The sequence below is a fragment of the Lygodium microphyllum genome, chromosome 11 (genome assembly GCF_053477565.2).
Source record: "Lygodium microphyllum isolate KBCC chromosome 11, Lygodium_microphyllum_v1.1.10, whole genome shotgun sequence".
In the NCBI taxonomy this organism is placed as follows: domain Eukaryota; kingdom Viridiplantae; phylum Streptophyta; class Polypodiopsida; order Schizaeales; family Lygodiaceae; genus Lygodium; species Lygodium microphyllum.
This window is the reverse complement of record NC_141145.1, coordinates 76,625,989-76,650,692: the sequence shown is the minus strand read 5'-3', so window position 1 is coordinate 76,650,692 and position 24,704 is coordinate 76,625,989. Positions and strand designations below refer to the sequence as shown.

Genomic DNA, 24,704 nt, shown 5'->3' with positions numbered 1-24,704 from the left:
GATGTTGCGTTTTACCTTGATGAGTTTCAATTAGATCTAGTTTTGGATCGGGTTCATTCACGTTCAACAAAGCATAGATCCAAAGTATTGCCGAATGCTCAAGAAGAAGGTTGCACCTCCACTCCCCTAGTGATGGATGGCTCAATTATGTAGTGGATTCTGGATGTACTTGGTTTTGCATCGGGTTATTATATGCTAATAGTATTTTTTCTTTTGGGATAACTATTTAATATACTAGTCACTATGAGTTGGTCTACGAATGTATATAGTTTGCACCTAGGCTCTAAAAGTATACATTCGCAAGGCTATGGACATGTATGGAGTACATGGGATACATGAAATGTACATTTGGATGTGATGTACATTTGCAAGGCATGTATGGGACACATGGATGGTATGCAATTTACATTTGCAGGTGATGCAAGATAAGTATATTTACATGAGTTACATATGGTTTGCAGCTAAGGTATACTTTACATGACTATCATGTGATACATCATTGCTATGAGGTGTTTTTTACGCTCACTTCATGCATTACAATGCCTTGGTGATCAAAACACTGTTAGATTTTGGCATATCGATGCATCCCATATGGTTTTGACAATGGTTATGATTCATGTGTGTGGATCAAAAGCGGTTTACATGACTACAATTTCAAATGCCAAGGGCATGAGCATGGTTAAGCAATAGATACACATGTTGTTTAACTATGATGTTAGCATGTATTTCTAGCAATGGCAACCAATGCCTTTGACAAATTGCAGTGCAATCAAGGGCGATTGAAAGGATTTTGAGGGGAAGGTCTATTGTGAGGATGTGATATTTTAATGCTTTGCTTAGCATTTGATTAAGCATTACTCAAATGTGCGAATGTGAGGTGCATATGTGATGTGCAAGTTAGTTATTTCACAATGACCAGCCAGAGACCCTAAGACATTAGTAAGTGTCAAAGGCAAAAGTTGTAATAGATAATCCTTGACAGGTACTAGGTGGTACCTTGTGTCAAATTTTGGCCTAGAAGATCTTATTAGCCGTTAACGTCAGTGGTGATATCAGCAACCACGTAATGATTAATTAATTAATGAATACTAGTTCAATGGCTCAAAATGGTCAATACTTGGATGACAAATTGGCCTACCCAATTTAAGTGTTGGCTGGCAAAACTATTTTTCTAAGCAAGAATTTAATTGGGCTGAACTTACTGAAAAATGCGATCAGAAGGTTGCCACTTGGCAAAACCTTCCCTTACAAGTGAAGGAAAGGCTATATGAGACTGATGGAGCCATGGTGGAGATTGGGAGAGGAAGAGAGAGAAAGCTGCTGCTGCAATTTTCCAGCCATGGGAGGTTGTCAAAGAGCTGACCCGACCTAGAGGCCATTGGAAGTAGGTGACAGCCCCTATAGGCTGTCTATTGGTGGGTGACGGCAATTTTGGGGCCCTAGGACTCTTGTTAATGGTGAGCTATAGCCAATCAGCCGTTTACAGCAAGGCAGCATTAAATTTCAGCTAATTTTGGCAAATGAAACTCTGAAATTTCTCTCTCTAGCTTTCCCTCTCTCCAGCTTCCTCTCTTGCTGAAAATCCTAATTTACAGTAAAATTTAGAGTTTGTCAACCACCCTCGGAAGAGTGCTTAGAATTTAGGGCCTAATATTCAGCAGCTGAAATATGGGGATTTCAGAGAATTTCAAGAGGGCACCCAACTAACATTAAGTTTGGGGCAGAATTTGTCATCCAAGGAGCAAATCTAAGGCCGATCCCCAAGCAAACCAATGGGCAAATCGGTTTGAAGACTCTTTCCCCTCCACAGTACCAATTGTGGTGATCGTAGCTTGTAGTCATGGTGATGTGGAAATCGTTTACAAATTGTGGAAACCTTACTCCTGGTAATCTTGATTTCAGGTTGTTGTTGGTTGCTATGGACAATAAGATGTATTTAAGATCGAAGGAGACCAAACTAGATCTCAATGTACTTCAACCTTCAACAATACAAGCTATAGAAATACTGTAGGGGGCACCAATTTTGGGGCCAACCCAACGTCCGGGATTAAGTGGTAGCATTTGCATTTTCAGTTTAAGTGAATTTTATGCTGTGGGCAGCAAGATGTATTGACGATTGAAGGAGACCAAGGTAGGTCTCAATGTACTTCAATCTTCAACAATACAAGCTACAGAAATACCGCAGGGGGCACCAGTTTTAGGGCCAATCAGGTGTCCAACATCAAAGATTAAGTGATAACATTTGCATTTTCAGTTTGAATTTTATGCCTTCTGTAATTAGTGTTGAATCAGAATACTTACCACCCTATCCCGGAAGGAAGGCTGGTTTCAACCTCCAAAGTTGTAGATCATAAAGCTTGAAAGTTGATACTCGACCTCCATTGATGAAAGAGCAATGGTACATTGCTTCTATTACTCCATGACATAGCACTAGATCCAAGAGAACAGTAGAAATGTTGCCAGCCCAATGTGAATCACTCCATCCAGTGAGAATGGACCCCTCTCTATACAAAATCCCATGGGAATGGGTCCTTTGTAAGTACCACAACACGAGGAGAGTGGCTTGCCAGCAAGCATAAAGGGAAGTCTTATTGAATGATGATTGTAAGGTCACCACAAAAGAGATGTTGAGGCCGCCTGTATGGATGAGCCATATGAGAGATCCAACAAGCTCCAATAATGGGTAGCATCCACCAATAAGTATCACTTGCACAAGATGATTTGGACTCGGGGTTCACGAGGCATGAAATAGGTTTGCATGAGGACATGCCAAGACCTCAAAGTAGCATGGAGATGTACGAATGTCGGGAAATGAAAATACCATTAGGTAACTTGTAGACCCCAAGATAAAGGAATAAGTGAAGATGGCCAATATCTATCATATCTAACTCTTGGCCTAGGATCTTCCATGTATGCTCCATCTCCTCTGTATGGCTACTTGTAAGTATCATTCATAAACATAAAGGATCATAAGTACACATTTTTGTGCCTCCAACCAGTAGTAATAGGATGATGATCCAATCTCCTGAAACCATGCTTGAGAAAGAAGTAGTCGATCAGTTGATATCAAGCATTGGGAGCTTGCTTAAAGCCATAGGATTCATGGTTGGTAGGGATGAAAAGTGCCATATGGTACAATAGGACAAAATATGGTACTAAATGGTACATTAAGTTTTTTAAACTATAGTAGGATAAAAATATGTTACTCTCTCATAAAAGCTACTCAAAACCTAATTTCTTTTTACAAAAAGAGGTAGAGAAATTGTATGAATTTCATAATCCCATGAGAGAATCATACTATCATAAGATTGATTTAACTCATCCTAAGTGTGGATCGGACCCAAAAAGATGCATCCATTATGTTGGTACCTTATGGTACCAATATGTGTTGTATGGTAACTATAGTATAGTATAGTATGAATCCTTTTGTACATAGTACTAGGGCAACTATGTAAAGAGCCTTTGCAAGCAATAGACATGATCCCCTTGCCTACCACAACCAAACATGTAGGCTAATCCACATAAATCTCCTCCAGTAAGACATCATTGAGGAAAGCAAACTTGACATCTATTTGATACATGAACTAGCGATGATAGGTTGCAAATGCTAGAATGGTCTAAATGGTAGAAATTCAAGGGATCTGAGCAAAAGTCCCGTAGTCCAAGCTAGGCTTCTAAGGAAATCCCTTGGCAACAAGGCTCCCTTTGTGCTTGTCCAAGTGGCAAGGTCTCATCTAGCAAATACTTTGTCTTGTAGACCTACTTCACACCAATAATCTTCTGCCTCAATGACACGGAACCAAATCTGATGTGTCCTTACACTCAATACAATCAAGCTCCTACTACACAACACAATGCCAGGTATTATATGCACGAACCTCCTAAAGAGAGGTAGGGTCATGATCCTCCAAAATCCTAGTCATCAGGCACAGTCCACACAAAGTGAACCTATCATCAATAGGCTGATTTTGAACCTGTACAGGCTGATTACTTGCCTCCAAATAAGTATCATGAGTCTCTAAATATAGCTTTCTACCATTAAATAAGACCAACAAAGTATAATAGTCTTTGAGCTTAGATTTGTCTGTTTATTATATGAAAGCAATGCTTGCACAGCATGATACAATTTCCAAGCTCTTCAAAATGCCCTTAAAACATTTTACTTAAAAACAGCTCCAAAAGTAAATTGGAAATTTTCCAGGTCTTTTATTTCCAACTCACATCCCCAAGATAGTCATATACTATTGGGGTTCCTCACTTTCAGCACACCCTACTCATTATGTCAAAAATATTTTAAGAGTATAAAATTGTATTTAAAATAGAGAAATGAATTGTTAAAGTATGCATCACAATATCACTTAGCTATACTTCTTTCTATTTTCAATGTCATATTGAATTCATACAATACAATAAATGTCAAAAAGAGGATTGTCAGACTCAAGAGTCAGCAAAAACTAAACTTCACAATTCCATACAGGCCTTCCATTTATTTGATAAGCAAGTGTATATAAAGTTTTTCTGCTGATTCCACCTTTTCAGTTTCCATTCGATGTCTTGAGATTGATAAAAGTTTAACCTTCATGGCTGTTGTTATGACCAGTGAAAATCTTATCCCCTTCCTAAAGAAAATGTAAACTTGTAGATACTTTTCTTATCATAGCATATAACAAAGAAAAGCTGGCTAGTAAGAACAGTTAGTTTAACAGGATTACCTCAGGAGGCACCGATGGATCTTCCTCAAAGACCTCTGATCCCGCAGTAGATTCTTCTAGTGAAAAAGCATCAGAGCTTCCTCTTTCGATTTTTTTTCCAGGCCATCGGTCATTTCTGTCAGCTTCCAATATCCTACCATGCACCAAATCTAGCATTTGCGAGTCTCTTTCATTATTCCAACCCTCCATCATATATGTGCCATCTCCATCTAAAATACTTGAAGGGCCACCATATTCGTCATCTGATAATTGCTCTGATCTTTCTTTGTCTCCATGGGATGCAATGTTACTAATTGTTGCAGGTGCTTCTAATGGACCAGCCTGTTTTGACAGATCTTCCATGACAGATTGAGAGGCTTCATCTGTAGCAGGAGATGGGGGCCCACCAACACGTCGAAGGATTCCATCTGAGACTTCTTTGAGCTGCCGAAACATATCATCCACTGCATCATCGACATTCACTGCAAAAGCAAACAGAAAGCTTGGGTCATCTAACCATGAAAAGGCACCAGCAGCACAAGCATGACCTAATGAACACAGTATATCCATTATCATTTTCACAGTTCATAGTGGGGACAAGTACAGATTGACAACAGTGAGCAGCTGTAATTATACCTGCTAATGTTTTCATGACTGAAGGGGACTTGGAATGAGCATAGTTCTAGCAAAATGAACAAAATGGATTCAGGATCGTGAGAGACTTGTGTATCAACTTTAATTTCAACAAATCTTTATTTTAACTACCTTTGAGGTAACACTAAGGAAGTCCCATACTTCATGTAACTCTGCAATACTTGGAATAGACAACAAGTCCTGAAGAAACAGGCACATTAAGTCGAAAGCTCATCAGGTTAAGAAAATGCATTATCCATGGGATTGCACAAGCTCAATGCAAAATGTTTGAAGATCAAATGTGACCCTTTACACATGAGACACACCTTCAAGTATTTGTCAAGCAAAATACATCTATCACGAACAAAGCTATCATCTAAGCTTGAGGAGAGAAAGCGCTTTGGAGGAAGCTGTAGATTGTAGTGAGGCAAGTCCCGAAGATTACGATGTAGCTGTTCAAAATTTCGAAATCTATACGTCCAATATCCACAAAAACGTAAGAGGTGTGGTTACCACAGGAAAAGAGGACTCATTGAACATGAGGCTAGCTGCCCACAGAAACGCAGTTCTATTCAGCAAATCGATGCATACCTTCTTTCCACAAACCATGTGTTGTTATCAGAATCTGTGACAGCAACAGAATAAACAGCAAATGTTTTGGATGCATCTTTTTCTAAATGTGCTCCAACCACCTGAAGAAGTACTACAAAGGATTGCAGCAGTTAAATATGAACACTGAGAATGAGATACACAATTTTGTGTAAATAAGCTTCCCAACAGTGAAGTCACATAGAAATCTACACTTACCCAACAGTTCAGTTTTGAGGCAACTGAATGAGCTGAAGGGCTTTGACCGTTTGTTCCAGCTGTATCATATAGCCATCCTGTTCCTTGATCAAGCTCCCCATTTTTTGCAGAGATAGGTATACCAGGAGTATCCCAATAGTCTAAACTGCTTCCTTGGTTTGCAGTAGAGTTCTCCAGTTTCTGCCAACTTTCTAGTCCAGTGCTTGAGCTACGAGTGCGTCGATGATGCAAGCCACTTACAACTGTTTCATCCTGCTCATGATGCCCTTTTGAGTTAGCTGTACTCAACATTGAGTGACTCATAGGCAATAACTTCCCGTTTTGCAAATTACCCTGTTTGACCTCAGCAGTTGCCAAATTTTGCACACCATTCCCCGTTACTTGACTGCCAAGGAAAGTATCAACTTTTTTGTCTACTTTTGGTATGTCATGTGGCCTTTTAGATTCTTTCAAAGGATAAGGTGCTTCTGAAGCTGTTGATTTCACAGTGTCTCCCAATATAGAGGTCTGTTTCACCTTTGCAAGCCCAAGGTTCACTGCAGAATCTTTCAAAGGGGGCCTCACTTCCTGCCTCTCAGAAGATGACTTTCCTGGAATCTCGCTGGTCCGAGACACAGTCCCTGAAAGTCCTGGATTTGCTTTTGCTGTAGTCCTCTCAAAATCCCTTCTTCTGTAGTTGCGTCCTTTTGTCCAGAGATTGTCTAGGTTCTCAGGAGCAAGAGTCCGTGTTCTCCTCTCACTAACAACATCAAGCACTTGGGCTCTGTCTTCATGTCTACCAGACATTGGACCTTCCAATCCAGAACTGGAGTGCTCTGATCTGTTTGAAGTGGATGCATTCTTGTTTGGATTGCGTGTTTCAGCTTCTGCAGTTCTTGAACCACCTGCCTTTGATGTATCCTCTTTTGGTACATTAGAAGCTGCAGTAGAAGTATCTGCTCTTTTTTGTGCCTTCTCTTTTGCTGCTAAAGTTGCCTTTTCAATGGCTTTGTTAATGACACTGGATCACCATAGGAAGAATTACATAAGGGTTGCCCAAATACCAATCCCACAAATTACACAACTAGATCAAACAAAAATATTATGGGTGTACATGTTATCATCTGCCTTAACAACATCACAGGCCAACACCAAATGTGCATGACAAAGAAGTGTAAAAACTATAAACAGAAACACACCTTTAAAGTTTAAAGAAAGACTGTTTCAATCTCTCCATACTGGGCATATTTCAGGTTTACTTTCCCACTCACAAGATGCAATTACCACCCCTCGCTCCACATGCTCAACTATACAGTCTTGTAACCAGCATCATGTGCACTCATTGAGTCACCAAAGGTTTTGGTGTGAGTAGCAGGTTCAACAAGCAGGGGCTAGCTCACCAGGATTAATGCTGGTTGGTCAGCTAGGACTGAGAGACACTGCAAAGCATTGTTGTGAATGCAGCTTACTTTCCGGTATCTCAGCTGAACCTTCTATTATGAGTGAAGAGCATTACAAAAGGAAAGAGTGCTGAGAACAAGTGTGCATGGTGGCACAACTGCAGCCTCGGCTAAACCATGTCACCTCCCCAACCCAGGCAGTGGGCCTTCAATCCTAATATGACAGCTGTCTCTCTCTCCTGTTGGGAAAGAGAGAACAAAAGTATAACTGCAAACTCCACCAAGCAAAAGCAAGGTAACTGCAAAGCTTTTCACCCCTGAAATTTTTTACCACTGAAACCTTGCATTTTAACAAACCTTTCACCCTTGTGTAGGTCATAAGTGAAACCCACATGAAATGGCACAATAACACATTTAAAATACGTATATTCGGCAACTTACTGCTTTTCCCCCTTGGAGTGAAACCGATAGGTGAAACATTGCATACTGAAATGTTTCATCAGTGAAATGTGTTTCACATTTCACGCCTAGTAAAATGTGTTTCATGCTTGCCATGGGCAAAAACCAAAGCAAGAAAGCCATAGAGAGACAAAAAATAAAGCTGTTGACACTAATGAATTTTTTCTACCTTGATTGCATCAAGTCATAGTGAGTTACCATTTTTTGCTTTTGGAGCATTGGGAATGGTAACTTCTTCCTATTGCATGTGATTATAAAGTCATTCGATATGGTAACTCCTGCCCATCCCCACATTGTGATGGTGCGTAGCAGAAAGGAAAGTGAACACAGGAGAAAGAGATTGAAAGAAACAGCGTAGAATGGAGGAACAAAATTAATAAAAGGCTGAATGATACAAGGCTGCAACAGTCAGCCCCAAAACGCAGCTTAGAGCATCAGCATGGGCACTAGATGGAGGCATGAGGCTGAGAGAGAAAGATGAAGGCTCGCAGATGAAATAAGGGATAATTGACTATGGAGATGGGCAGCCTATAAATAGGGGAGAGGGGCAGCAGTTGACTGATCAGACCAGCAAAAGATGCAATACATGCCAAATAAAATGGCCTAAGCACTGCCCAATCCCCATGAATGTCCACCTTGCCTAGGACAACGGATGCCTGTCCAAAAAACAGAGGAAATAGGCTGCCTACACTACAATGCAGGTATTGACCTCTACCTAAAATGTCCAGGACAAATGAAATGACAGAGAAATACAATGTCAAAGCTCCAAATGTCCTCTGACTCAAATTGACGTTCACAGAGGCAGGAGATGACTATACATGACACACGACTACTAACACCCCCTCACAAATCCTATATGTGCCAAAAGGACAGAGAAGGTGGAACAAATCCGGTAGGGGCAAGAGTGCCACTGCCACTGAAGTTTATGACGATGAATGCCAATCAAGGACAAAGCCCCCTCTTCAGATGACAGCCCAATCCAATGGGAGGCCTCCATAGGCCAATGGGACTAGAGAACCCTCATAGATCATTCCAATGATATCCAATCAGGAATCGGCAAGACAAGCTGCTAACCCAACTGGGTATACAAGCGGTAGGGAATGGTGGATTGACGACGTAGGAAAGAACGTTGCATGAAAGAAATATCATCCCTCTCTCAAAGGGATGGGGGAGAGGAGGCAAACACCAAAGGAGATGGTGGGGAATGGTGTAAAACCTATGGGATGGGTGATACACAAGGGAATGGATGCCACAAGAGGAAGATGCCTTAGAGGATCCTTTGTACTAAAAGTGGAATAGTGCCAAGATAGCCCATGCCGAAGACTTGTAAGGCCATGAGTAAAGAGGAGATGCAAGCCCAAGTCCAAAACATGTAGGACTTCCACAATAAAGCTTGAAGAGAGACCATCAAAAAGCAAAGGCAAGGTGCCAACACCACAACTAGATACCAATGAGATGTCACTGACAGTGACTATACCCTCATGAGTACAAGCATCCTTGAGTCAACCTCCCCATGGAGTGATATGACTCGATGCACCACATTTGATGAGCCACGGCCTCTCAAAATATGAGAGAGCTAAAGAAGGTTAAAGAGATCTAAAGAAACCAATGGAGATGGTTAGGCAGTATGTTTATTTTGGGGTCACATTGAAGGGACCACAGTTCTCTTAGAGAGAGACATCAAAGGGTCGTTTGGCAAAAGCATATGCAGCCTTAGGTGCATTGGAGAGACATTGTACTCACATATAATTTCATGAACCACGCACCAAATTGTGGCTTTTTGACACCCTCGTTACACCCACACTCCTATATGGGGCAGCTATTTGGGGTTCGAGTCTCTCCCACATGGGGGGACAGCCTTTGGGAGACCAAGATGGACCAGAGAAGGAATACTATGACAAGTGGGAACATATGGAAAGACCACTGATCATGATGATCTCACATATGATACGAGCGAAGTGCTCAAACCCACATAAGATTATCAGAGCTGAGTTGGAAGTATCATCCATGGTGGTTGAGGCCTTGGTCCAAGCAATGACTTTCATACATAGACTATGGGAGCTCCCTCAAGATAGATACCCCTAGCCCTGGCCTCTTCTAGACAACTAGCAGTAGATGGTGACAGACATTGTTGGTATGCTCAAATGAGTACATGGATGAGTTTAGATGGGCTGCAAATTGACAGACTAACCCCCTTTGACTATAGCTCAGATTGCCCTACACTTGACCTATGCCAATCAAAGCTGAACCATGTGATCAAAGTAGACATAATACGGTTAGATACGGAGAAGCCTTGGATTCAACCCCCATGTCACGGGGATGGCACACTACTAGACCCACTTCCTTCAGGTACCTAAGGATGGTTTCATCACCCGACCCAATTACATGGATACACAGCTGCCTCATGGATTGCACATAGTTATTGGTCAGATCCGTACCCCATCCCACCACCTGAGGATTGACACAAGCAGATGGGAGGGCATACAAACAAAGGAACGCATATGCCCACTATGCGACAGAGAGCCACAGACAAAGGAACACTATATCTGTTGATACACAGTATATTATGATATACAAGGCAAATACCATTGTCTGTTTCGAGAGGGTTTTGGACCCTTGAGAAGACAAATCATGCAGTTTAAAGATCAGAGATGCTTGGGTTTCTTCCTCTTGGAGCTCCATAGGTGCAAAGTAGCTATTCTAAGAAGTAGGAGGCCCCCACAACTCGGTTCACATAGACAGAGAGTGGTCATTGACGTTTTCATTAATACACGACCGAGTATGGCACATACCACTACTGCTGCCACACACCCTATAGGAGTACATCATCTTCTGTAGGCGTCCCTTTGGATAGAGCAGTGGCACTCAATTGGTTTAGGCACCAATGTTCACCCAGACGAAGGCCTAGACACACACACCATAAACAAATTAGAGCCATCATTGCGCGCCACAGGAGACAAATGCCGAGACTCCTTAGCCATGCAAAGATACATCTCCTTAGAGGACAGACATCTCATTAGAGGGTTTTAGATCATCGACATGCTTTCTTTTTATAGGACATTATTTCATTTTTCAATCTTATAGGCATGTTTTTCTTCTTTTCTCGTTCCACATGAGAAACACACCATCATCGTGCGTATTGCTTTGGTCTCATAGGCCACATTGGCCTTTTAGGGACGTTAATATACTCTTTCTTTGTTTTTTTAACTAATGGACGTGAAAAACAATAAGTCGGTAGTAATAGCAAGCATAGAGATAGAGGTAGAGGAAGGCTCTATCCTCACTCCTTCACTCCCAAACAAAGGTGAGGGTATTTCTTCCAACACTTATTCTCGAGGTGCAAGGTGTTCCCCACAATGTTGATACTCAGGATATGCTTTGTACTTCCCCTCTAAATTGGTATTAGAGCCGAAAGATGACTTTGATTTCTTGACTTCTTCTTTTCCTTCATCTTCTTCTTCCCAATGTTCTACTTGGCTTGTCCTTTACTCCAAGAGGATGTTGCAAAATTATGGTTTTGTGCATTGGCTCCACAAGAATCTATCTCCTTATAACACACATCCTACTCTAGATAGTATCCTTAGTGTGAGAGATTAGAAGACAAGTGTAGAATATGTCATACGTCGATGGCCGAAAATGTGACAAAAGCGTCATAGCAAGATCTTTCAAAGCCACGACCTTACCAAGGGATGCAAAGATAAAGGAAAAGAACAAGGCTCCTACCGACGCGCCACTGCTCCCTCACCCCCGCCATTGAACCAACACCTCCCGCTGCCCGGTGCCTCCACCGCCGTCAGAAAATAGACCCCCCCCCCCCCCCCCCAAATTGCTCCCTCCATTTGCAGCAGCACTCCTCCCTCCAGCAGTACAACAATGTGATTAGTAGGTTCTCAGTAGGGACACGCAATGGAAACCTCTGGTCAAACGCCGGTGCATTCTCCGAGTGCCCCCCAGTCAAATACCTTGCACATCATCCTCTCTAAGGAACAACCCTTAGCAGTCCGTGCCACAGACGTTGGAGCTAAAAGAAACAGCGATCTTTGGTCACAGGTCGTAGGACACACCCCATCCAGGGCCTTCGGGATTGGCTTCACTCCTTGCTGCGCATTAGCACGATGCAGATCATGGAGGCGATTCTCATGGAGCAAGGGATTTTCATGGTACGACTCACCTCGACAGACGCAGCCTGTGAGCTAGTGGCCAGTTCACCCTATGCTTCCACGAAGGGGGTCATCTACATGGTCCCCTGGTATACAGTGGCTTCATAGTGGAGGCATTCGTGCTCCACAATAGGTTCCTCAGACATCCGGTCGCCCTACTCTTCCCTAGACTTGCGGTAGAGTATCGCCAGTTAGTGGAGGACTTCGGACAGCTCTTCAACACTGTCCTTCCCGTCTCCTTCGCGGCCGTAGTGACAACAGTAGGAGTCCTGAAAGTACGGGTGGTAGTGAAAGAGACAAAGAATATACCACAATTTCTGGAGATTGAGGCAGGCGGACACTCCTTCAGGCAGCAGGTTATTGTGACTGGGCAGCCAGGGCAGTGCCTGCATTGCCATGACTTTGGGCATCAAAGAGCAGACTGTACGCGCTTCGGATCCAAGGCAACTTCACCAATAGGCCCACAAGTAGACATGGACGGCTTTACACGGGTCCAGAGACGATGGAGAGGGAGACGGAAGGGGACCGTAGCCAATCCCTCAGACACAGCCACGACAATAGGGAGCAAGAGGGCAAGCATCCCCCCCCCCATCGGGAGAGCACCACGCAGGCCCCCCCCCCCTCGTCCCACCTGGCAGGACCACAGGCCTCCACATCCACCTCCCACAAAGGCGTCATAGGCCACCTCACCCGAGAGCCCACATCCCCCACTCCCCCCCCCCCCCCGACTCTAGCCCAAAACCCCCCCTCCAAAGCCACTGGCCCCTCCCCACACCCGCCTTGTGCTGCCGACCACCCCACCATCCCTTGATCCTCCCCACCCCCCCCCCCCCCCCGCCGATCAGTCCCCCTGATCTTCGCCCAGTATAGATGACCCCCCCCCCCCCCCCCACAGAAGGTGAGGAGCCCCATACGCCAACATCCTCCACTCACCAGCAGCCTAGTCCCCCCCCCTCCCCACACAGCCACCAGCTCATTTGTCCATGCCGCCCCTCACACTTTCCCGAGACAAGCACAGCTACTATCACAGGAGTTTTTTCGCAGTGGTCCGTGGTCTTACCTGAGAGTTGCGGAGCGCGGAGAGTTCCCACTACCTCTGCAGGTGGGAATCTTAGTGGTACGCAAGTCAAGGAGCAGCAAGGTCCATCTACTAGCACCACCGTATGGACCAAACTATGCATTCTTCCTTCATACCTCTCATACAGGAGATTGGACGATGACACAGATAGAGGAGGAGGTGAAGAATCAGGTGGCAGACCACATCTCCCAATAGATGGGAGAAGGAGGATTAGCACTCTTCTTCCAACACTGGCCAGTTTGTATAATGGACATAAATTGGTGGGCTGGAGCTAAGGTCCCACATCTGAGCATTATCTTTCGAGCCCCTCCATAATAGAGAGCTCCAATGGATGTGATGGAGTGGCCCCTGGCACAAGTGGCCCGCTTCTACCAGTGTACAAAGTCACACCTCTCAGCCTGGCTGAGAGATGCTCTAGTAGTACCACCAGGTGCATCTATTACCCCCATGGTCCCGGCCGAGGGCTACCATGGGGAAATGGAGTTCGCTATCTAGGCCTGCAGCAAAGCGTATCCACATGCCCCATAGCTCTTCTTCTTCGTCCAGCACCTTCCACACCGAACATGCATGTTCAATCAGCCGCAAGTTTCCCTATGAGTTTACATCTTGCATCCTGGAATGTGAACAGCCTCCAATGCAACAAAGCATGTGGTTCTAGGAAGTTGATTGTTTGGCAGGAGTTGCAGCTTTCCCTCGCCGAACGGATTGACATCCTACTTTTGCAGGAGCACAAGCTCACTCTCGCCCAAGCCCAGCGGGTAGGAAAGGTACTCCCAAGCAGTTCACACACGTACTGGGAGCATGGCATCAGTGCCCATGGCAAGAGTGGAGGCGTATGCACCTCTATTGGCCCGAGCCTCACCACCTGTGTACGGGACTACGCGAGGATTGTGGCAAGGAGAGTTCTATGGATCAGATTGGACAATGGGGACTCGTGCCTTGGAGTCCTCAATGTCGATGCCCCTACTAAGGTTAGGGCACACAGCAAGTTCTAGGTGGAGATCGCAGCAGCACTCCCAAAGGTGGACTCATGGATTGCTGGAGGAGACTTCAACAACCTGGAGGCCTTAAAGGACCAGCAAAGCAGAGGCAGAAACTACTAGGGCATGGCTAGGGAGGAGCAGGAGGCATGGGAGATCTTTCTATTGGCAATAGGAGCACGCGATGCTTGGAGAGACCTTGCTTTCCACAGGAGGGAGAGGTCGTTGGACTTCTCTTGGGGATATAGGTCACTAGGCGGAGTTTTGCTGGAGAGGCTGGACAGGTTTTATGTGGGAGAGTGGGGATGCTCTCGTGAAGGCCAGGTAGGGTTGTTGGCAAGCACCACTTTGTCTGATCATTGCCCGGTTCTCCTAACACTTGATGCCCCAACCTCTGCCCTAGATACACGATCCTGTCGGATCCCTGACTCGATCTACAGAAGGGAGAAGGTGAAGAGACACATTGAGCAGATTTGGACTAAGGAGTGGGGCAGGAGAGACCGGATCGCAAAGGAGGTTGCAAAGGCCCTAGCCGAGTCGAGCAGTATCTGCCAGAAGGAAGCCCTACATGCCAGGCAACAGAGTTGGGAGGAGGAGAGAGCACTCCAGCGAGACCTACTAGCAGCCACATATAGACTCCTACATGAGGCACCAAGGGATCCCATCCTCTACGCACAGGAGGTGCGCACACGAGCGGCCCTACCTGGCCTAGAGGACAAGCGCTTGGAGTTTTCTTTCCGCACCTCAGCAGCCTTTTGGGCGCGAAAGGGAAACACGATGTGCAAGGAGTTCTTCCAGGTGCATCAACCTCGCACCTCTAGAGAGCAAATACGCAACCTCCGGGATCAATATGGGAGGATTTGCTCTAGCCCAGATGAGGTGATGGAGATTGCCACTAACTACTACAGGCACCTTTTCCAGTAGGAGATAGTCTCAACCAAAGAACAACGATATAGACAACAGGTTTGGGATCACATCCCGTCCCTCGTCACAGAGGAGATGGGATGCTCCCTTCTAAATCCCTTCACAGAGAAGGAACTAGAGGAGGCTTTCCACGCACAGGAGGGGCAGAAATGCCCGAGAGAGAATGGCCTTTCCAAGGCCTTCTTCACTACCTATTGGGAGAGGTGGTGAAAGACCTTCCAGGAGATTTTCAGCTCAGGCTGGATACTAGGGAGTCAATCGGCACGTCTTATCAATCTCCTCCCCAAAGGGGGAGACCGGTTAGAACTATCCCAGTGGAGACCGATCGCCCTATTGTCAGTGGCCTATAAGGCACTGGCCAAGATGATTGGTAGGTGACTCCGCCTTGTGCTTCCAAACATCATTCATGACACACAAACAGGCTTTGTCCAGGATAAGAGCATCCTAGACAATGTCTTCACCTTCTTGGAGGCAACAGAGTGGGCCCAGCACAGTGGTCACCGACTAGCGGTACTACTAGATTTCAAGAAAGCCTATGACAGGGTTGACTGGGACTTCTTAGAGGGCACCATGGTGAGGTTGGGCTTCCCCATGGCATGGATCCACGGGGTCTCAGCACTTTACAGATTGGCTACCAGCAGGGTTCTCATTGGTGGCAGGCAAGGGAAGGAGTTTCAACTGGAGAGATCGGTCCGGAAAGGCTGCCCTCTAGCCCTATATCTGTTCCTACTCTTTGCAGAGGCGGTCTTACTTCCTCATGTCACGTGTGAGCAGGTTATGTGGCCTCCGACTTCCGGTAAGAGAGAAGACGGAGCTACTAGACTCAGAGTATGCAAATGATACAGCACTATACATAAGAGGACGATGAGCTGATGCTGGAGAGAGTGAGACATTGTGGCGGGAGCGAAATTAACTGGAAAAAGTCAGTTGATTTCCTAACGGACCCAGACTCTAGCACGGAGTGGGGCATCCACTTGGGATTCAAATGGGTGTGTAGAGGGTAGACCGTCCATTACTTAGGTTTCCAAGTGGGACTCAACACAAATCCTGCCCAGCAGTTTTTTCTAGTTCTCGACTCTATTCAGCCGAAGCTGACTTACTAGAGTATTGCTCGCCTTTCCCTAGCAAACCGAGCCCTGGTGGTTAACCAAGCCCTCCTAGCGACGGCCTGGTATATGTTGTGACAAAGAGCGAGGATCGAGACACACTGCTTATACACATCAGAGAGACAGAGAGAGAGTGCAAAGTAGTGAGGAGAGTGAGCACGACTTATGGATACAATGACGAGTGTACCTCTTTAGGTTTTTTAGATAGATATATTTATGAAAGTACAAATGTACTAAGGGTGTGTTCGCACCCGTGCGCATAAAAGGCACGATAGCCCTTTATTCCCAACAACCTCCCATCTAAAGGCAACGTGCCTTAAGAGAAAAAAAGAATCAGCTAAGTCTAGGTATGTACAAAGCTGAAATACATATATCTATCCAACTCCCATCATCTGTCGGCAATGAGATTATCATTTGTATGCACTTTGAAAAGCTCAATGCTTTTGCTGTCAAGTAGATCTCTAATGAAGTGGTACTTCACATGTATGTGCTTCGTCTTTGCATGAAAGACGGGATTCCTTGCTAGCATGATAGCACTCTGACTATCACAATGGAAAACAGGTAACTCTGTAATTCCAAGCTCTCCCATCAGATGTGAAAGCCATAAAGCCTCCTTGCATGCCTCAATGGCACCCACATACTGTGCCTCTATAGTAGACAATGCAACACACTTTTGTAGCCTGGAGATCTAAGAGACTGCTCCTCCTATGAAGGTAAACACATACCCAGAAGTGGACTTTCTGCAATCTGCATAACCAGTATAGTCTACATCCGTAAAGCCAACAACAGATGCCTTTTGCTTTCCAAAGCAAATGCACAACTCCTTTGTGCCTTTGAGGTATCTCATAATATATTTCACTGCTTCTTAATACTTTTTACCAGGGTTTGCCATGTATCTGCTAACCACTCCCACTACAAAGGCAATGTCAGGACATGTAGCAACCATAGCATACATCAAACTGCCAACAGCTGAAGCATATGGTATCTTGGCCATTTCAGCCTTCTCATCATCAGATGTAGGGCTGTCCTCTGCACTGAGTTTCATATATGGAGGCAATGAAACCCCAATTGTTTTCCCCCCCCCTCCATATTGAAACGTTGCAAAACCTTGGAGATATACTCCTGGTAAGATAGATAGAGTAATCCTTTTGACCTATCTCTGAGTATTCGCATGCCAAGAATGTGATTTGCATCACTAAGATCCTTCATGCCAAAGCTGCCATGAAGACTTTGCTTCAGTGAGTCCAAGGCATGAGTATACCTGCCAGCAATCAGCATATCATCAACATACAGAACCAAGATAATCAGGCTGCCATCTGCTGCTGCCTTCTTGGTGTACAAGCAGTGATCCACTTGACTTCTATGAAAACCTTGAGACTGCATAAATGTATCAAACTTATGATACCATTCTCTTGGTGTTTGTTTCAGCCGTACAAACTCCTTTTGAGTTTACATACCATCTTCTCTTTCCCTTTTGCCACAAACCCTTCAAGCTGCTGCATATATATGTCTTCATGCAGATCACCATGTAAGAATGCAGTCTTTACATCCATATGTATGAGCTCCATATCTTCTGCTGCAACTAAGCCCAAAATGGTTTTCAATGTAGTCATCTTGACTACAGGACAGAAGATCTCAGCAAAGTCAGCTCCATGTTCCTACTTGTATCCCTTCGTAACCAATCTTGCTTTATACTTTGGCAAGGAACCAGAAGTAACCTTAATCTTATAAACCCATTTGTATGGAAGGGTTTTCTGCCCTTTAGGCAACTGCACCAAGTTCCAAGTGCCATTTTTCTCGAGAGATTTCATATCTGCCATCATGGCTTTATACCATTTCTTGATGTTATGTCTATCCATTGCTTCCTTGAAGCAAGGCGGTTCATCACAGTCTATCAACATGACATAATCAGCCACATTGTTTGCACTAGGAATGAATCTATCAAGTTGTCTAGTAGCCCTAGACGATCTCCTAACCCAATGATCATTGTTTACTGGTTGTTGAGCATTTTGAGCTTGCTGTTCTAGCATTTCACGCTGCAAATCAGTATTAACAGCTTGTTGTCATGGTTGTTCTTGCATAACTAGTGGCTCATCATTATGGACAATAGCTAGTTGATCATTTCCAACATTATTTTCTGCATTTGCAAGCTCATTTGCATCAGGTATTTGCTACTAACGGGCATATTTTTCTGTCCAAAAGGTACTTCTTCCCGGAATACAACCCTACGAACCTCCTCAATCTTTTCGGGCTGTTTATGCATGCGATCTTCCTGAAAGATAACATCACTGCTGCGTACTACTTTTCTTTTCTCAGGATCCCATAATCTATACCCCATTTCTCCTTCATCACCATATCCTTCATTCACACGACTTTCGCTCAAGTTTGCTGTGTTTTTCCTTACGTATGTGCACAAATGCTTCGCAACCAAACACTTTCAAGTGTGCATACGAAGGTGGCTTGCCCGACCACGCTTCTTGGGAAACTCCCCGCCCCCCCCACCCAAAGACCTTTTTGGTGACCGATTAATCAAGTGTACGGCTCTCATAACAAACCTTTGCCCAAAAACCATGGGGTAATGCAGTATGAGATAGCATTGTACGGACCTTATCCTGTATGGTCCGATTCATACACTCTACAACTTCATTTTGGGGTGGATTATGAGAGGCAGTGAGCTCCCTCTTTATCCCTTTGCTGTCACAAAATGCCTGAAAGGCCTTGGACACATATTCCCCACCATTGTTAGAGCGAAGATACTTAAGTGTCTTATCAGTCTAATTCTCAACCAATGCCAAGAATTTTTTAAACTTGTCAAGCACTTCATCCTTGCTACGAATAGGGCAATCCTATACCTTCCATGTAGCATCATCAACAAAGGCGAAAAAATATTTCTTTCCCCCTAAAGATAAATTTGGCATCTGATATACATCGGAATGTACTAACTCTAAAGGAGAAGATTTCAGCGAAAGAGACTTCTTATGAGACATTTGTGCATGTTTACCATAAACACGATGATCACAATGCTCCAAATTAGCATAACAAAGACAAGGCAAATAATCCACATGAGAAAGCACTTTCATTCCAGTTTGACTCATGTGTCCCAACCGGCCATGCCACAAAGAAACACTTGGCTGCTCGGTCACGGCAACAACATGGTCACGCACACTAGGTACATGAAGTGGATACAAAGTATCACTCTTGCAACCTCTGACGATAACCCAAGATTCCTTACAGATCTTCCATTTTCCATCACCAAAGGTGGTATGAAAACCATCGTCATCTAGCTGCCCTGTGCTAATCAAGCTCTTTTTGAGCTGAGGTACATGTCGTACATGCTGAAGTGTGAAGACAAAACCATGCTGAAATTGCAATTGCACACTGCCAATACTTGCAATGTCACATGCATAGTTATCCCCATAGTTGTCCCCAAGATGGACAACACCATGTCGACCCCCTATATAGTCGGAAAACCACTCACGATGAGAGGTGACATGAAAGGAAGCACCTGAATCTAGAATCCAAGTATACATGTCATCATCCGTATCTACAAGTAAATCATGTGTACCAAAGTGTGAAAAGACAAAGAGTACATCATTCCCACTGTCACTGTCATGAGTGACTACATTCACTTCTTCAATTTTGACACTGCTCTTCTTAGGCTGACTCTCTTTCTTCTCTTCCTTGCTATCATCTGTCTTCTTGCCCTTTCCTTTTTCTTTCTTCCATTTGTAGCAATCACGTTTAAAGTGACCCTTCTTGCCACAATGATGGCATTCAACATCCTTACCACGTGATTTATTGCGTCCCTTGCTATCAGATTTTCCTTTCTGCTATGATCTGCCCCTAGTATGCAAAGCACTTGAAGACTTACTGGATGCATTATTCTGCCGATTCATTTCTTCCATCAATAGAGCACTCTCTACACCAGCATATAGAAGGAGCGCATTAGAATTGCTCAAAGCAGTCCTAGATGTATCCCAACTCTCTGGCAAAGTGCAAAGCAAGAACGTAGCCTTAAATTCCTCATCAATCATGAACTTCAAGGTAACCAGCTGGCTGAAAATGGAGTTAAACTCACTCAAGTGAGTAGACATTGTTGTACCCTCTTTCATACACAAATCCATAAGCTTTTTCAGCCAATACACTTTGCTTGCGGCACTCTTCTATACATATAGTTCTTCCAGTCGAGTCCAAATAGCATATGCAGAATTCAAACCTTCAATGTTAAACAACAAGGCATAAGAAATCGATAGCTCGATGGTTGAGCTTGCAAGCTCATTTAACTCATCCCAATCTTCCTGTTCCATACCTGCAGGCTTTGCCCCTTTGGTCTTAATCGGCTTTACCTGCTTCTTTTGCAACAGGATATTGTAGCACTGTTTTTGCCAGACTGCAAAGTTATGTGCTCCTTCAAGCTTCTTAATGTGCATGAGATTACTGCTGCCAGCCATGATTTTCAGCCCAAATGTGACCAAAAATTCAGCAAATGCAGACCCAAACTGTCACACAAGTGACCAAGGTACAAACAAGTACCAACCAGCAATAAATAACCACGTAGAAGCAGAAATTTCAGATCTGCAAATCAATTTTCAGAAGCACTAAACCTTGTGCTACAGCACTACACACCTAATTACAGCTGTTTCAAGGGCAAATACATCACATTACATTAGAAATCCCAATTTTTTAGCTGCAATTTCTGTTGTATATGCACCCACGGGCAAAAATTTGACACGCACGGTCAAAAGTCCCAAAATTTTTGTACTCAAAGCATCAACCATACATCTGCATTGTCTCTAAAATGCATAGAATAGGCCAATTTTGCCAAAATAGAGCAATTTCAACAAAACCCCCAAATTTTTGAAGTGCTAGATGTCCAAATTGCATGGAATTAAACCTGCATGTACATAAAATGACCAAATGGCACACAAATTTTGCCCAAACAGCAAAAGCCCTAAATTGCACGAGGTCCAATGTGCATCAATGTCAAGAAATTGGGTAAATTTCAGCCCAACTCTCGCATGTACATGAAAAGCCCCAAATTTTGAAGGCAAAATGTCACAAATTCCTGCAATTTCTGAGACAAACGATCTTGCTCTGCATCACAATCCCCAAATCCGAGAAAAGCCCCAATTTTTTGGTTCAATTTTGCACAGATCTGAGATTTGTGCCTCCAATGTGTGAACTCCCGCCAAGACAAGGGATAATTGAGGGGATTAAAAGAAGAATTTTGATTTTTTTTTAGAACACTAACTGGGTTCGTTGATCCTTCTAGTTCGTGACCCGTCAGGTTCGTGATGAGTCGATGAAGCCCGTCCCCTCCGTCGCGCGCCGTCTCCGTCTAACGCTTACAGCCCATCGACTGGTCATTTGCTGCGCTCGCGATGCCTGCAACAACTGTCGCCTACTCTCTAGCATCCACGACCTGTCGCATGCCACCTGGCCTTCGTCCAGCTGACCATCGTCTCGTCCAGCTAACCACCGTCGTGGATGCCTACAGCAACTGTCGCCAACTATCGCCTACTCTCTATCATCCCCGACCTGTCACACGCCACCTGGCCTTCGTCCAGCTGACCACCGTCTCGTCCAGCTAACCACCGTCTGCTGACGCCTGCTTGCGCTACCTGTCAACCACCTGCGACTTGTTTCGTCTGCAACATCTGACCTGAGCCTGGTCGCCTCAACTGTACTGTCTACTGCCTGCCACTAGTTACCTCACACCCGTAACCCGCTCTAATACCAGTTTGTTGTGACAAAAAGCGAGAATCGAGACACACTGCTTATACACAGCACACAAAGAGAGAGAGAGAGAGTGTGTGTGTGTGTGTGTGCACAGTAGAGAGAAGAGTGAGCACGACTTGTGGGTACAATGATGAGTGTACCTCCTTAGGTTTTTTAGATAGATATATATATATGAAAGTACAAATGTGCTAAGGGTGTGTTCACACCCATGCACATATAAAAGGCACGATAGCCCTTTATTCCCAACAGTATATTGCCTCGTATTGGTACTTTTCCTTGTCCTGTGTAGTTCATCTTCGCCACCTATTGCGGAATTTTCTCTGGGCCAGGTCCAAAAGTTCCAGGGACTCCCAGGCCAAGGTGGCATGGGCGACCATCATACGGCATCGATCAGAGGGAGGGCTTAGAATCATAGACCCAGAGTATCAGAGTCTTGCCCTTTTGGGCAAGCTAGTAGTCTGCGATCTCACACCAAGTGGAGAGACATGAAAGGTCCTATTGTGCAAGAGGGCCTCCAGGAGTGCAGACCGAGGCTTGGTGGTGATTGGAGGCCGTCCTTGAGATGGATCTTCACGACGGCCCAGATCACGCCCCCCAGATCCTCCTTCCTCAGCAGCCTACTTCGGGTGTGGCAAGGCCTCCGTAAGATCCTTATTCAAAGCCCCCCAGGTTGCCAAGAAGAGATAGACCGCCAGTCGGTGATCTGGAACCCCCAAGTCAGAGATCGGGGGAGGGGGTACAGATTGGCAAGCACCCCCACATCCAATAGGCTGGTTGGGAGGCCGACCCAGCTCGTACCATTAAGAGTGGCGGGAGGTGTACAGGATGGCGGACCAAGAGGTGTTGCAGCAGGTATCAAGTTGCCAGAGAGGAGTTGAGCTAAGGAAAAGGGAGATTGACGCAACCATACCTCAGGAGTGGCTTTCTTCACCATGCAGGAGCAGGGGCGTCTAGTCCTTGATAGAAGGCAACAGGATGAGGGGTATTTTTATCATCAATGAATATCTATCTTAAAGTTTAGCATCTTTCATATTACCTTTACATGTTTATCATCATTAAGATAAACAAAGTTAACCATTCTTCTAGCATTTGCAATCACCCTCTAGCCACAAGAATGGCTATCATCCTGATGAGGATATTGCAACCACCAACACAAAGTAAAACTATGAAATTTACGGGTAGTAGTTCATAGAATAAACTTATGTTTCAATTATTTTAATCAATAACTTACCGCAACGTGGAGGAGGATTCGGGTGGTTGGCTTTCAGGGGAAGACATGGCATTTGGACTCTTATGTATTCCGGGAGGAGCTCGAGGAGTGGCGCCTCTGGATTTGGAAGAGCAAGCCACTTGATGAGCTGGAGTGGGACCCTTGAGAGTGGTTATGGCCGGCCACTGCAGTCGCCAAGAAGCCACCGAGGTTCTTTGAGTACACAGCCAAGATTGGTAGACACATACTGATGCAGGAGAGCATGGACTGGGCATCTTCGCGTAGCAGGTACTGGGCGGCGGAGCACAGTATCACAGATGCTTTCCGGCAGACTTTCTAGCTCCGCCTATGGGATAGCTGCAGGCCGAGGAGGGTTTCATATTTCTTGTGGCTATTGGCACATGTAGGTCTGGCGGTGGGGAGTTGGTTAGCTTAGATGCAAAAGAATGGAGGTTGTAAACGTTGTACACAGCAAGTTCTGGAAACTCCAAAGCACTGCCTTTAGTCATGTGAGGCAGTGCAGCTCGTGTAGAGAGAAGCATGCCGCATTCTCCGCCCTATAGCACCCAGCTTCGGATGTATCTCATGGGGAGCTTTCTACTGGCAGGCAATCAGCCAGGGCCGTCACCTTTTGTATAAGCTCGAGATGCAGGACGTGATCTTCATCATTGAGGATGGATCTTGTGCAATGGTCGGTTTGGAGGCTCTACCCATCCGCTAGGTACTGGAGCCCACAGCAGACCGTTCTAAGGTATGGGAGATCGTAGGGAGTCTTACTGGATGGCACATCTAGAAGGCGCAATGTCAGGAGGTTTTTGGCGAGAAGAGACTTTCAATACATGCTACTTTAGCAGAGCTTTGGACCTCCATCATCCACTCCCTCCGCAGCCGATGGGACCAGGTGCAAGGCGAGTCTCGAGCTCGTCAAGAGCTCCGTTTTCATTTCATGCATACTTGGGGCGGCTAGAACCTGTTTTTCACGATACAAGCAGGCAGCCCCAGTTAGCGATACACCCCCCCCCCCCCCCCCATGGCTTCTTGCCTCCATCCCCCCTAGACCGCCCTGAGAGGCTTGTTTACTTGATATATCTATAACCCTGTATCAGCTCCAACGCGTCTATTGAGCATGAGCACCTCCTTGTATCCAAGTTTTTCTGAAGTAATACAATTAGCTACACTTCTTACTAGAATAGTTTCGCTAGCTCCCGAAGTGTTGTAACCGCGTTTAGGTATGCGTCCTTGGATTGCTGTCGCATACTTAGCTCCCGTCGCAGGTATTTGCAAAAAAAAAACCAAGGGATGCAAGCTCTTCATGGATCTCCTCAACCTTGGTGATGTAGTCCTTTGTTATCACAAAACTTGTGAGAGAGAGATGTCGTAGCTGTAACTTGAGAGTTGTGCAATGCCTGAATGCTCGAACTACATAAACAGATGTCAATTTCATCTAAACCTTTGCAGAGGTGCAAGTACATCTTACATCACAAGCACAAAATTTATATAGCTCAAAAAGAAAAAAGAGTGAGATCTAGCATTGAGTC

At 44.9% G+C, this 24,704-nt stretch overlaps 1 protein-coding gene across 6 annotated transcripts in view; it reads right to left on the bottom strand.

Moving 5' to 3' along the window:
* Window positions 1–24,704, bottom strand: part of LOC148028984 (uncharacterized) — a 161,507-nt gene that overhangs the window by 77,620 nt on the left and 59,183 nt on the right. For all 6 annotated transcript variants that reach the window (XR_015692358.1, XM_087687772.1, XM_087687773.1 and 3 more), the window contains 6 exons: window positions 6,132–7,131; window positions 5,916–6,016; window positions 5,651–5,795; window positions 5,457–5,525; window positions 5,328–5,373; window positions 4,713–5,173 (listed from right to left, as the gene is read on the bottom strand). Coding sequence is in view for 5 of the 6 variants with exons in the window: in XM_087687772.1 (XP_087543898.1) it covers window positions 4,713–5,173; window positions 5,328–5,373; window positions 5,457–5,525; window positions 5,651–5,795; window positions 5,916–6,016; window positions 6,132–7,131 (1,822 nt within the window). In the remaining variant the exon portion in view is untranslated. The remainder of the gene's footprint in view (window positions 1–4,712; window positions 5,174–5,327; window positions 5,374–5,456; window positions 5,526–5,650; window positions 5,796–5,915; window positions 6,017–6,131; window positions 7,132–24,704) is intronic.